General features: G+C 48.2%; 1 protein-coding gene across 1 annotated transcript in view; it reads left to right on the top strand.

The window, feature by feature from the left end:
• The window catches only part of nacad (NAC alpha domain containing), a 17,714-nt gene extending 3,982 nt beyond the window's left edge, over positions 1–13,732 (top strand). The window contains exons 2-11 of the mRNA XM_064944936.1: positions 2,565–2,833; positions 2,914–6,078; positions 6,423–10,263; positions 10,381–10,605; positions 11,335–11,423; positions 11,697–11,765; positions 11,884–12,030; positions 12,150–12,281; positions 13,238–13,360; positions 13,544–13,732. Of these exons, the coding sequence (XP_064801008.1) occupies positions 2,565–2,833; positions 2,914–6,078; positions 6,423–10,263; positions 10,381–10,605; positions 11,335–11,423; positions 11,697–11,765; positions 11,884–12,030; positions 12,150–12,281; positions 13,238–13,360; positions 13,544–13,558 (8,075 nt within the window). The 3' untranslated portion in view covers positions 13,559–13,732. The remainder of the gene's footprint in view (positions 1–2,564; positions 2,834–2,913; positions 6,079–6,422; positions 10,264–10,380; positions 10,606–11,334; positions 11,424–11,696; positions 11,766–11,883; positions 12,031–12,149; positions 12,282–13,237; positions 13,361–13,543) is intronic.
• The last annotated feature ends 723 nt before the right edge of the window (positions 13,733–14,455 follow it).

Below are 14,455 nucleotides of genomic sequence, written 5' to 3'. Positions count from 1 at the left end.
ATCAAAACAATATGGGGATGTGGTGGGTAGATTGGGTGTGCTGTTTACAGATGGGCTATATACAGCTGCAGCGATCAATTAGCTGCTCAGATAGCTGATGTTAAAAGTTAGTGAGGGAAATATACGTCTCCAATTTGAATTATTATATGTATATTTTTATGTTATATTGCAGATGTGCCCATTGTTCAAATGTAAATCTGCTCTCTTATTGGCTAGAATGTTCCAGCCTGCTACCACCTCCTCCCGACTGCCTTCTGCCTTTTCTGACATGTATTCCCATTGTTAGAGCATTGAGTCCCATCTCTTGTCAGTATATAGATAATCTTTGGTAAATGCGTTAGTTGAAGGGTCAGGTCATAGGTTAGGTTAGGTTTAAATTATAAAGTCAATCTCAATGTGACTTGGATTTAAAAGGACTGGTGCCGAGACTGGTGCAAACAATATGGGAGAAGGAAACGCTCTTGCCCATTTTTACACCTATCCAATTATTTTTTACATTAGTACTATATGCCCTAAGTTTAGAATATTAACTAAAACTGAATATAATTCACAATGGTTTTTATTTTATTTTAGTTAGTTTAGGAGTCAAAGATAGTTTAAGTTTTTCAAACATATTTGTTAATTATTTTATTTCAGTTACTAAATTGTTTTTTTCATGATTAGTTTTTGTTTTTGTTTTTGTTTACTATAATGACCTTGGCATGTGCACTCACAGTACATGACAGGACTCTTGTAAGGAGTCTTGTGTGTTGTTTTCATTTAAATCCTGCAGAACCGTCACATCAGTAAGCAGAGCTGGTCATAATAGAATGGAAAATACCCCCTTTGTCGATCCCTCTCTCGCCTTCTCTTTCTCTCTCTCTCTCTGACGGATCCAGACTCCCTCCTCCACTCGCACTCTTGCCCTAGTTCCTCTCCTCCACTCTGTCATTTTCTCTCAAAATGATCCTTCGTTCCTGTTTAAGGTTATGGAGACGATGGCGCAGTCACTGGAGTGGAGTGCGTGCGTGTGTGTGTGTCGAGGGAAAGGCGGTGATCTAATAATGGCACCATTTAGCCTATGGCTAATCTGAGTGTCTGATTAGAGAGAGAGAGAGAGAGGTAGCGCAAGAGAGGGAGAGCAAAAGAGAGAAAGATGAGGAGGAGAGAGAGCAAAAGTGCAAAGAGAAAGACGAGAGCTAGCACCAATAGCCTCATTTCAAATAAGAGACGGAGTAGCATAAGCTAGCTACCATATTGGCCATTATTTTACCACTAAGCACTGAGAGTAGTGTATTTTCAAGTTGTACATGAAGTAGCTAGTGAAGTTATCGAACTGTGCTAGCTGTAGTACTATCAAGCATCAAGCAACGGAAGAGGGCAACAGACACCCTGCATGTAGCGCCCCTGCAGGATCTGGGATGAATATCACACAAGACCAGCTTGTTCTCGATGTTACCCATCAATCAATATGAATTCTTCTTAATTCAATTCCTTTCATTCTCTCTTGTCTTTTCTCTCTCTTTCTCCAATACGCCATAATGTCAAAGTAGATTATGTTTTTACAAATGTTTACAAATGAATAAAAAATTAAAAGCTGAAATGTCTTGAGTCAATAAGTATTCAACCCCTTTGTTATCGCATGCCTAAATATGTTCAGGACAAAACATTTCAAATCAAATCAAATTCGCTTAACAAGTCACATAAGTTGCATGCACTCACTTTGTGATTTTTGAACGACTACCTCATCTCTGTACCCCACACATACAATTATCTCTAAGGTCCCTCAGTCGAACAGTACATTCCAAACACAGATTCAACCTCAAAGACCAGGGAGGTTTTCCAATGCCTCACAAAGAATTGTTAGATGGGTACAGGAAAGATGGGAGGAGGGGTAGAGGAGAGGGGGAAAAACACCTACATGCACAAGCTTACACACACTCGTGCACAGTGCGGGCTCAACTGCCCTAGCAGCAGGTACAACAGCCAGATATGCAGACTTTAGCAAACTCAGGGTGTGTTCCATTCCCTCGGGGGTCAGGGGTCACTACTGTGGAAGGAAAAGTGCCTGAGTAAAGAACTACCCTGGGCAGTGAACCCTGTAAATGGAGGGAGCACACATTTAGTTAATTCAGAACTCACTACCAGTAAAAGGGCTCCATTCACCCAGCCGTAGTTGATGGTTGTAAGTGACGACAGTAGGGACCTTATATTTTGATATGTTGATACCACTTGATGTGTACCCTGCTGTGAGTGTGGTCTTTTCAGTCACCTGACATTTAGGTGAAATTCTAGACCCGCTAGGTATGGCTGTGTGTGCAACAGTAATGGAGGGAGAACAAGCTTCAAAGAGAGAGCGGAAATGAATGTTTCTATTCAACAAAGTCAAAGAGACTACAGCATCCATTACAGATATTTTGTGTTTTAATTGTATTATTTTTAATTACATTCAGGAGTTAAACTGAAATTCTAGTTGCCTTTTCTCCATTACTGTTACTGTTGCCACGTCATGAAGCAGCTAGTGATTCTGACCTCATTGACATAACATTACAGAAACAGTTTCTTATTTTTCGCTCCTCTTTCAGACATGACCAGACATGCCTCCACTGATTCCACCCCTAGTGACAGCGGCTCTAGTCCCTCCCCCAGCACCCCTCAGAAGCTGCTGCCATCATGCACCTCTCCGTTTGGGCCACGGCTGGTTCGGGCCACACCTAGCTCCTCCGCGACCCCGCGACCCCAGCCTGAAGGTTCAGACCGTCGCCACAATAACACGGTCCGACTTAGCGGGACGTTTGGAGGTCACGGACCCTGTGGACGCCGCAGCGGACCTGTGAAGATGGAGAGAATCAAGGTGTGTATATGTGTGTGTATGTTTACCAATGGTCTACTCTTATCTTTATGTTTTTCTAACATTCTCATTATGTTCTCCAGGTTCTGATGGGCTCGGAGGTGGAGAGCGACTACAAGGAGCCAGAGAACATGGACACACGGGTGGTGATGGGCCAGGAGGCCCTGCTCAAGACAAAGAAAACCCTGACAGGGAAGTGCCCATGCGGGCAGAGCAGCCAGGCGATACCCCTGCCTGGAGGCCCAGTCTTGGAGGTCCCTAAGCTTCCCTTAGAGCCGCAGGCCGAGGCTGGAGAAAAGGCCCAACTGGACACAGGGCAGGAGAGAGACAATTCACCTCTGACCCCAAAGATGGAGCAAGAGCAGGAGAGAAGCCCTGTCCTGCCCATTAGCCCTCTCCTCACCCCTCTCCTAACCCCCCTCATCCCTGCCTCCCCTCCCTCCTCAGAGCCAGTCACAGTGGATGTTAGCTTGATGGGCAGCTTAAGCCCTTTGGAGGCAGGGCTGTCTCCCTATGGTGAAATGTCTTTTGTATGTGCCATGTATGCCATGCCCTCCCTGTCCGAGCCAGCCTATCCCCCTGCTATCCTGTCCTTCACTGAGCCGGCCTATGCCGTGGACCCTCTGAGAGTGGGTGTTCCCTCGTCCCTGGATCCTGACCTGTACTACACCGCCCCCTCCACCCCCATCAAGATGGCTGCTCGCCCCTTACACCTCAAACACCGCTCTTACCCCGGCTCCCCAGCCTCTCCCCTCTCACCAAACTCGGACAGTGATGACCTGTGCTCCCCCCTCACTTCCCCCTCTGGCTCCTACGTCACGGCGGAGGGGGGCAGCTGGACCTCTTCCACCTCCCCCTGCACCTCCCCCAATCTTCTCCTGGCAGAGGAGGTGCAGGAGGCACCTGCATGCTTTGTCAGCTCGCTGTCCGAAATCGGAGACGAAGTGGGGGAGGATAGGGGAGCAGTAGGGGAGAGGGCAGAGGAAAAGGGAGGAGGAGCAGCAGAGTGGCGGTTCTGCCTCTATAAGGGTCTAGCAGAGACTGTGATCCTGGAGGAGGAGGAGGTACTGAGAGGGGAGGTAAGGGGGAGAAGGAGTGAGGAAGTGACAGTCTCAAGGGGTAGCTGTCGCCCTCGCTGGGTGACAGAGGACACTTCCCCATTGAGGAGCAGCAGCGGCAGAAGCACCGACTCCCAGGAAGATGGAGGGGAGTCGGAGGGCTCGCTCTGCCCAGCAGAGGATGCTCTGGCTGGGGGACAGCAGTACTCAAGTCCCCTGCTGCAAAGAGGCCTGGAGCTGGAGCTGCAGGCCTGTGTGTCTGAGGAGCTTTACCCTCCCATTACCAACCCAGATGATGATGGAGCAGACTCCCCACGGCTGACCTCCATCTCCTTCCCCTTTGCACCAGACATGGGGAACCTAAGCCCTCACACCTCCAGCGTCAACCCTGCCTCCTCCAACCTTACCATGGACACCTGCTCTCCAGATGTGTCAGACGGGGATAACTCCAGCCCTTACGGAGAGATGGGTACCTTCCTGCTGTTCCCAGGCTCCTACAGTGATGATGGTGAGATGGAGGAAGAGGAGAGTATGATCCCAGCCTCTCTGCTTAACTTCCCCCTCCACACCAGTCTCCTCTTTCAGGCAGACTCCATGGAGATCACTCTCTTCCCCACAGAGGAGGGGAATGAGGGAGGAGAGGGAAACGACAGGAACGATGTGGATGCGTACGCGGCCGGAGAGGAGGAGGGGGACGTGGAGGATGATGACGAAGATGATGAGGAAGAAGTGGAGGCTAAGGTAGAGATAGAGGAGGCTAAAGTAGAAATAGTGATAGAGGAAGAGGTGGATGAAGAGGAGGGTGAGGATGTTGAGGATGAGGAAGAGGAGGAGGAGGGTGAGGGTAAGGCTGTAAATGACCCAGCTGAAGAGGACAACTCGGCCTCCTTCCTTCATTCACTGTCAGAAACTTCCATCAACGAAGGGCTGGATGAGTCCTTCTGTTTCCATGATGACACTGACGACTCACTAGACTCCGCCTCTTATAATGGCGAAGAGGATGAGCGACTGTACAGCACAGAGAGACATGCTGAACCACCCACAGGACCACCCACAGGACCAGCCACAGGATCACCCACAGGATCAACCACAGAACCACACCAAGCCAAACCTCAGCCTGAAACCAGACCAGAGGCCTACAGCACTGAACTGTCTCAGTCCCAGAGCAGACTTAGCCTAATCAATCCCCCAGGTGACAAAGAGCCCCGGCCTGAGAATCCTCCAGGACCTAAGCCACCCCACCATGCACTTGCACCTGCCCAACCTGCGGAATCAGCCCACCCCGAGTCCTCCAACAGCAGTAGTGGGAGTGAAATGGAGATCTCCTCAGAGTCCTCTGACCCTCCTGTCCCCGCTCCTTCTCAGGAGAGCCCTTATGTCTCTACCCTTACCCCTAAACTTTCTACAACCCCTTACCCTGCCTTCACTACCCCAAAGACTACTCCTGCTACCGTGTCAACCCCTAAAACCAATCCTGAATCTCTCTCTAACCCCAACACTAACTGTGCTCCTGCCCCTAATGCTAAATCTGCTACTGTCTGTACCACTAACACTAACCCTGCTACAGCCTCAACCCCACAAAATAATTCTGCTACTTCCTCAACCTTCAAAACTAACCCTGCTACCGTATGTACACCTGAAATTAACCCTGCTACGGTCTCTACCCCTAACACTAACAGTGCTCCTGCCCCTAACGCTAAATCTGCTATGGCCTGTACCACTAACACTAACCCTGCTACAGCCTCAACCCTCAAAACTACCCCAGGTACATGCTCTACCCCAAACCCCGCTGCTACTCCTAACACTAACCCTGCTGCTACTCCTTACACTAACCCTGCTGCTACTCCTAACACTAACCCTGCTGCTACTCCTAACACTAAGCCTGCTGCTACTCCTAACACTCAGCCTACTGCTACTCCTAACACTAAGCCTGCTGCTACTCCTAAAACTAACACTGCTGCTACTCCTAACACTAAGCCTGCTGCTACTCCTAAAACTAACACTGCTGCTACTCCTAACACTAAGCCTGCTGCTACTCCTAACTCTAACCCTGCTGCTACAATCGAGGAGACAGCGTCCCACAGCAATCCTGTCATCCTGGCAACCCAGCCATCCCATAACAGCCCTGTGACCCTGGCAACAGGAGCAGGGCAAACCAAAGCAGTTGCAGAGGAAGTACAGGCTGGTACGGTGAGAGAGGAGGACAAAAGGAGCAGTGCAAAGAGAGAGAAAGACAAACAGAGCGGTGGGGAGAGAGGGAGGACAAACAGAGCAGTGGGGAAAGAGGGAAGGACAAACAGAGCAGTGGGGAAAGAGGGAAGAACAAACAGAGCGGTTGGGAGAGAGGACAGGACAAACAGAGCGGTTGGGAGAGTGGGAAGGACAAACAGAGCGGTGGGGAGAGAGGGAAGGACAAACAGAGCGGTGGGGAGAGAGAGAATAATGAACAGAGCACAGAGACTTCAGACGAGGACCACACAGAGCAGACAGACAGGGACTCGTTCAAACTACTCATTAAGCCACGTCCCTCTAAGTCAGACACACCCCGGCCTAAACAGAAGACCTCTGAGCCCCGTAAGCCGCTCCCACGTGTGTTTGGGGTGGCAGCAGCTTCAGTCCGGTCCAAACCGCTTCTGATGTCAGTGCTGGAACTGGACCAGAAGAACACGAACAGCAGCGCTGAAGGTGTGGACTCCCATCAGGTCCTTGAAGGGACCACTGCCACCAACGACCTGAACAAGGGGGTCCCTCTGCTCTCATGCCCGAAAGAGCCTAACCCCAGCAACATCCCTGTCTCCTCCTGCCCTGAGAGCACACCTGGCCTGGCTGACAACCTGTCCCTGACCCCTGACATCTGCCCATGTGACCCCGCCCAGGAGAACCTGAGGGAGAACACCCTGAGCACTGAAGACGGGGGCCCTGGGGCCCTGGGCTTCCCTCACACCCCCCTGACTGTCTCTCCCAAGAGGGAGAACTCAGAGACAGATGCAGGGGTGAGAAGGGGGGATGGGGGCTTGAGGGCTGATATGAGGGGGTTAGGAGCAGAGTCTGGGTCCTGGGGGGCAGGGGAGGCCCTATCTCTCTCTCTGGGGCAGGGCTGTGGGTTGGAGGCACAGAGCCTATTACTGTATGAGGTGGAGGGACATACGATTGGACAGACAATTGGACAGAAGATTGGACAGACACTCTCCGGGCTGCCCAATGTCGGGACAGATGAGGATGAGGTGGGTGATATAATGGGGGATGAAGAAGACAACAACAGCCTGTGTGGTCGGCCAGACAAGATGGCAGATGTCGAGCTTGTGGGAGAGGGAGTGCCAGAGTCCAACCTGTCCAGCTGGAGGTCCATCGAGGAGATATCAGAGGCAGGGGGAGGAGAGGACGGAAGCTCCCAATTCCCAGAGGATGATGTCAGCAACCTGCAGAGTCACCCGGAAAACAAGGAGGAGCAGGAAAACAACAACAATGTCTCAGTGTTCCTATCCTCTGGAATACCAACCTGTATGACTCTGAATGCCCTGTCAGAGGACGTGAGACACCAAAGCCAGAGTGTGTGTCTGAGGGCGTCTCTCTCAAACATACCACTCACAGAGGTGAGATCACAGGCTGCTGCAGCCTCCGATAGGCCATCAACATCAACTGACAGCTCAACACACCAATCAGACATAAGACAACCTTCCTTGTCCATGGAAAGCCCTGGGCGTGTCTCACCACCAGGTGGTAAACCACAGACTGTCTCAGACCAGAGCCCTGGTTCAGTAGAGGCAGTCATTTCCAGACCCAACAGTAACAGAGATATTAACCCAGCAGTCAAACAGGCAGACCCAGCTCTGTCTCTGCTGGGTGGGGCATTTGGATCCTTCAGCCATAAAATCAGACCAAGCAACTCCAAGTCAGGCAGACTGTCCCAAGAAACTTCCCGATCACTGAAGAAAGACACAGTAGAGAATGTCCAAGTCTCCCAAGAAACTTCTCTCTCAGTGGGCAAAGACACAGTAGAGAAGGTCCAAATTTCCCAAGAAATTTCCCCATCAGTGAGCAAAGACACAGTAGAGAAGGTCCAAGTCTCCCAAGAATCTTCCTTATCAGTGGGCAATGACACAGTAGAGAAGGTCCAAGTTTCCCAAGAATATTCCATATCAGTGGGCAAAGACACAGTAAAGAAGGTCCAAGTTTCCCAAAATGTTTTCCAATCAGTGGGCAAAGACACAGTAGAGAAGGTCCAAGTTTTTCACGAAATGTCCCCATCAATGAGCAAAGACATAGTAGAGAATGTCCAAGTCTTCCAAGAAACTTCCCTATCAGTGGGCAAAGACACAGTAGAGAAGGTCAAAGTATTCCAAGAATCTTCCCTATCAGTGGGCAAAGACCCAGTAGAGAAAGTCCAAGTTTCCCAAGAAACTTCCCCATCAGTGGGCAAAGACACAGTAGAGAAGGTCCAAGTTTCCCAAGAGACTTCCCCGTCAATGAGCAAAGACACGGTAGAGAAGGTCCAAGTTTCCCAAGAAACTTTCCCATCAGTGAGAAAAGACACATTAGAGAAGGTCCAAGTCTCCAAAGAATATTCCCTGTCAGTTGGCAAAGACACAGTAGAGAAAGTCCAAGTTTCCCAAGAAACTTCCCCATCAATGGGCAAATACACAGTAGAGAAGGTCCAAGTCTCCCAAGAAACGTCCCCATCAGAGGGCAAAGACACGGTAGAGAAGGTCCAAGATTTCCAAGGAACTTTACCATCAGTGAGAAAAGACACATTAGAGAAGATCCAAGTCTCCAAAGAATCTTCCCTGTCAGTTGGCAAAGACACAGTAGAGAAAGTCCAAGTTTCCCAAGAAACTTCCCCATCAATAGGCAAATACACAGTAAAGAAGGTCCAAGTTTCGCAAGAAACTTCCGCATCAGTGAGAAAAGACACAGTAGAGAAAGTCCAAGTTTCCCAAGAAACTTCCCCATCAGTGTGCAACAACACAGTAGAGAAGGTACAAGTTTCCCAAGAAACTTCCCAATCAGTGAGTAATGATACAGTAGAAAAAGTCCAAGTTTCCCAAGAATTTCCCCCATCAGTGAGCAAAGACACAGTAGAGAAGGTCCAAGTTTTCCAAGAATCTTCCCTATCAGTGGGTAAAGACATGGTAGAAAGTGTGAAAAAACTCTGTTCCCAGCCTCAGCCAGAGGAGACAGAGCTACAGACGGTGAGCCAAAAAGAAGGTGGTGGCGGTCAGAAGACTGACAGGCACATTGACCAACCAAAGACGAGTGGGGCCTTAGAAGAACAGGAGAACAGTGTTTGTATCTCAGGGGAAAGAGAGGTGGAGGAGATTGCAGAGGAGAGATTCTCTCCAACAGAGAGTGTTCCAGAACCTGCACAGCGTCAGACACCCGAGGGAGAGCTGAGCACAGAGAAAGCCATCACTCCTCCTCAGCCAGGGAGGAGAGGGAAGCAGAGCAGAGACAGACCCAGTCAGCCGCGCAGACAATCTCCGTCAGGCTCTGGGTCTGCTGATCACCCACAGGTACCAGCGCTCACTGCCAAGACCCTAGAAGACACCTCCCCACCAGGGAAACAAAATAATAAGAATATGAGAGGACAAAAATCTGCTGCAGATACCAGACAGAGGACACATGTGAAGGGCAAACCTGAGGCAGAGTCCGAGAGGAGAGGGGAAAACAGAAACGTCTCCAGATCCCCGACTCCCCTTAGTCCTACCAACCTCTGCCCTATCTCTCCTGCTCTCCTACTCAACCAGGAAGTGAACATGGAAGTGCACCAGGAAATGCTTGACAACAGGCCGCTGCCTGGTTGCCAGACAGAAAGCAGAAAGGACATCAACGATAACAATGTGGGGAGTGGCCATGCCTCCCCTACAGAACAGAATAGATCTTCTTCTCCTCCACCTCTTCCCTCCTCCTCTCCTCCCCCTCTCTCCCCCTCTCCTCTCTCATCCTCTCCTCCCCCCAGTACCTTCACAGTGCAGCCAGATGAGGACCTCCCCACCCCCATACAGGAGTCCCAGCCTCTCCTCACCACAGTCCAGCCTGTCACCCCACTCCTAGACACCCAGCCTCAATCAACCAGTCTTCAGGCAGCCTCCGCAACCCTTTCTACTACCCCTATCGCCCTTCCTAAGCATCCCCCTATACCCACTGAAAGTGTCCGTATGTCCCCTACCCCCTACTCATTCTCATCTCCACCCACGTCAGCCCTGCCCTCGACCCCCAGCCTTACCCAGCCCACCCAGGAGTCTTTGCCACGGCTGGAGGCTCCAACCACAGTGCCTGTCCTAGACATCCGCTGCCAGGCCCAGCCCCAACCAAACCTCCTCACCAAGCCCAACAGACAGATCAAGCCAGTTCAGTCACAAAGCCGACAGGACAGAGGTGAGTTACACTCAGGAGAGATAGGGGTGTGGGGTGATTTTATTTTTTATTTTTGGTAATCAAGTATCAGTGAATCATGAATCAGTCCAACCTGTGTGAACTTGGATTTTGTTGCAGATGGGATGGACACAGACAGTGATGATGATGACACTGCTGTTCCTCTACGGCGTCACATGACTCAGCCCAGGGGGATTGTGGGAAACCCTTCTCATAAAGAGTCTGGCTCCTCCAATCAGCGAGAGATACTGCTTCACTCCTCCCGCCAACCAACTGAGAGACAGATAGACTGTCCAATCAGCCACAAGGATTCACAGGAGCTGGAACTGTCCTTCAAATACAACTGTACGTACTCTGCAAACCCATATCTCTATCTCTGTCTGTTTCTCTCTGTCTCCTTGAGAAAGTGATTCTGAGAAGTGACTCCACATATGACCTTCCTCACACACACAGATGTCTCTGAGTATGTCTAGTGGCCCTGCTATGGTCCTGATGAAGGACATACTTCAGATTCTAGGAAGGCTTCTCAATAATACCCTGTCGAACACAGAACACTGCTGCAGCTACTGAATGATGGAGGAGAAATACTCAGAGAGAGGATCATTTTATCCAGGAGGAATATTGTTATTGTACATCTTTCAATAAAGGTTATTTTAGGGCAACCGTCAGTCAACCTGAAACCACTGGTTCAATCGAGCTAGAACTGACCTCCCTGTAGATGATACGTACATAGAATCATGGATGGGGATTTATGTGTACTGTATGTGTGGTAGCACTGCAGCATAATGAACAATGCTACATGCATTGAAACACAGTAGTACAGAATGTAATTATACGTCATAACCTGCATGTTCCATAGCATAGAGATGAAATGCCATTATTATTTAATGAGGTGATCTATTTCTCCTCTGAGATCGGTGATTAGGTTAGCCGTAGAGCTTTATGATGGACTGTCCCATTACCAGTGCTAACGAGCTACACCATATCCTCATCATCCATATCTCAGCCATTAGTTGCCATAGCAATGAGGATGTGATGCAGTACTCTGAGAGTAACAGTGTGTGTGTTCCACAGTGGGCTCCTGCAATGAGTCGGAGAGTGACGGATCAGTGCCAGAGTTGGAAGAACCAGAGGGGGTGCCACTGAGATCCTCAGAACCCCAGGTGAGTCTACCGTGTGTGGGCAAAGAACACTCTAGAAGTCCCCTTACCTCCAAGGGTGGAAACCTTGCTTTCACTGTGTGTTATGTAATAACATATTGATGTCATTACCTTTAGGTAGAGTGGTAAGAAGGATGCGTGTTGTGGGGCCTGCATTTTCTGAATGGGTCGCAGCTTCAGAGATCTTTTCCATATTATCAGTCTGGATATAGGTAAACTACTGTAGAATGTTCTCAGGTTTTGAATTGATTTTGTGGTTCTCCTTCTCTCTCTCAGCCCATCTCTCCTGCTGATGAGGGGATTAACAGACCTAAGCAGAGCCGCAGTGAGAAGAAGGCCCGCAAGGCGAGATGTGAACACAGCTGCTCCATGCGGCAGTCTCAGCTAATCAAACACAGAGCAAATGTGTGTGTATTCTGTGTGTTTGGCCGCGTCATGGTGTAACCAGTGTGTGTGTGTTTAGGCCATGGGTAAGCTGGGCTTGCGGCCGGTCCACGGTGTGACCAGAATCACTATAAGGAAGTCGAAGAGCATCTTGTTTGTCATCAGCAGACCTGACGTCTTCAAGAGCCCCGCGTCAGACATCTACATCGTGTTTGGAGAGGCCAAGGTGACCTCCTAACCTTCTCTCACCCTCTCTCGCTCTCTCTAACCCCTCTCTTATTATCCCCCTCATCTACATTGTGTTCAGAGGCCAAGGTGACCTCTCTCTTCCTATTTCCTTCCTAGATAGAGGACCTGTCTCAACAGGTGCACAAGGCAGCGGCAGAGAAGTTTAAGGTCCCGGTGGAGCCCTCCCCACTGGTGCCCCCTGCACCACCCAGCCTCACCATCAAGGAGGAGAGCGAGGAGGAGGAGGAGGTATGGAAATGCAGGCTCACTCATTATGTCAAGGAAAAACACCAATCTTTACGCTATTCTTACTTACTCTTTCATGTACAGTAGTTCTTTTAGATCTTAATATGAAACAATTCTGTCTAGTGTTGTTATATTTAACGAATTTCTACTGCAGTGGTGGAGAAAGTACCCAACTGTCATGAGAAAAATAAAGATACCTTAATAGAAAATGACTCAAGTTAAAGTGAGTCACACAAGAAAATCCTGTATTTGGTTTTAAATATACTAAAGTAAATGTAATTGCTCAAATATACTTAAGTATAAATCCTTTCAAATTAGTTATATTAGGCATAGCACACGGTATGCTTGCCAGGGGCACCCTTCCAACACTCAGTCATAATTTACAAACAAAGCACGTGTTTAGTGAGTTCCCCAGATCAGAGGCAGTAGGGATGACCGGGATGTTATCTTGAGAAGTATGTGAATTAGACCATTTTCCTGTCCTGCTAAACATTCAAAATGTAACGAGTATTTGTGTCTCAAGGACAATGTATGGAGTAAAAAGTACATAATTTTCTTTAGGAATGTGAAGTAAAAGTTGTCAAAAATATAAATAGTTCAAGTCACATACAGATAAAAAAAAAACTTTAGTATTTTCAAGTATTGTTACTTACGTAAGTACTTTACTGTAGTTAGCCTGATGGCTATTTTAAAAAATGTTACTAGGCAAGTCAGTTAAAATAAGAACAAATTCTTATTTTCAATGACGGCCGAAGAACAGCGGGTTAACTCCCTTGTTCAGGGGCAGAACGACAGATTTGTACCTTGTCTGCTTGGGGATTCGCTCTTCAAACCTTCCGGTTACTAGTCCAAAGCTCTAACCACTAGGCTACTTGCCACCCCAATGCTACAGTTATGTTTTTGTTTTTCATGTTCAGAAGTGTTCCATAGTGCAACTGACTTTGACCTCTGTCTGTCAGGTGGACGAGGGAGGTTTGGAGCAGAGGGATATAGAGCTGGTGATGGCCCAGGCTAACGTGTCCCGTTCTAAAGCTGTCCACGCCCTCAGACACAACACCAATGACATCGTTAACGCTATCATGGTGAGGGATTTATGAAGGAAGGAATCTGTTGCAACACACTGTCCACATTGGGCCACATTTGCTGTTATGACCTACTGATTGCAGCAGTCCTTTTTCCAACAGATCTTGAAGAAAAAAAAAGCTTAACAATTTCTTCATGCATCCAACCCCAAGTAATTCTCCCCCCTTTCTTCTCTCCCACAGGAGCTGACCATGTGAGAGGACCCCCCCCCCCAAAGCATAAAATGCCAGTGTCACATCTGTATCGCTGCTATGTTGCATTCTCCTTACCTGCTAATAAACAGTCTGTAATAACCACACTAGTGGGCGATACTGTTAACCACCCTTATATTGCACATGTCATGTATGTAGTGAAAATGGGGCATTTTACAGACAGTCGCTTTTATTACATTAAAACAAACAGAATACAAAACATAGTCAAACAAGTGTTCAGTTCAGAAAACAGGTCAGTTTAAATCATGCTCACAATTACATGCTCAATGAATAAAACACATACATACAGTACCATTGAAAAGTTGACACACCTACTCATTCCAGTGTTTCTTTATTTTCTACATTGTAGAATAATAGTGAAGACATCAAAACTATGAAAATACATATGGAATCATGTAACCAAAAAAAAAGTGTTATACAAATCAAAATATATTTTACATTTAAGATTCTCTTTGCCTTGATGACAGCTTTGCACACTCTTGGCATTCTCTCAAACAGCTTCATGAGGTAGTCACCTGGAATGCATTTCAATTAGCAGGTGTGCCTTAAAAGTTCATTTGTGGAATTTCTTTCCTCCTTAATGCGTTTGAGCCAATCAGTTGTATTATGACAAGGTAGGGGTGGTATACAGAAGATAGCCCTATTTGGTAAAAGACCAAGTCCATATTATGGCAAGAACAGCTCAAATAAGCGAAGAGAAACAGTCCATCATTACTTTAAGACATGAAGGTCAGTCAATCAGTAATATTTCAAGAACTTTGAAAGTTTCTTCAAGTGCAGTCGCAAAATCCATCAAGGGCTATGATGAAACTGGCTCTCATAAGGACTGCCACAGGAAAGGAAGACCCAGAGTTACATCTGCTGCAGAGGATACGTTCATTA

The sequence above is a fragment of the Oncorhynchus masou genome, chromosome 29 (assembly GCF_036934945.1).
Source record: "Oncorhynchus masou masou isolate Uvic2021 chromosome 29, UVic_Omas_1.1, whole genome shotgun sequence".
Lineage (NCBI taxonomy): Eukaryota > Metazoa > Chordata > Actinopteri > Salmoniformes > Salmonidae > Oncorhynchus > Oncorhynchus masou.
This window is presented reverse-complemented; position numbering and strand designations above follow the sequence as displayed.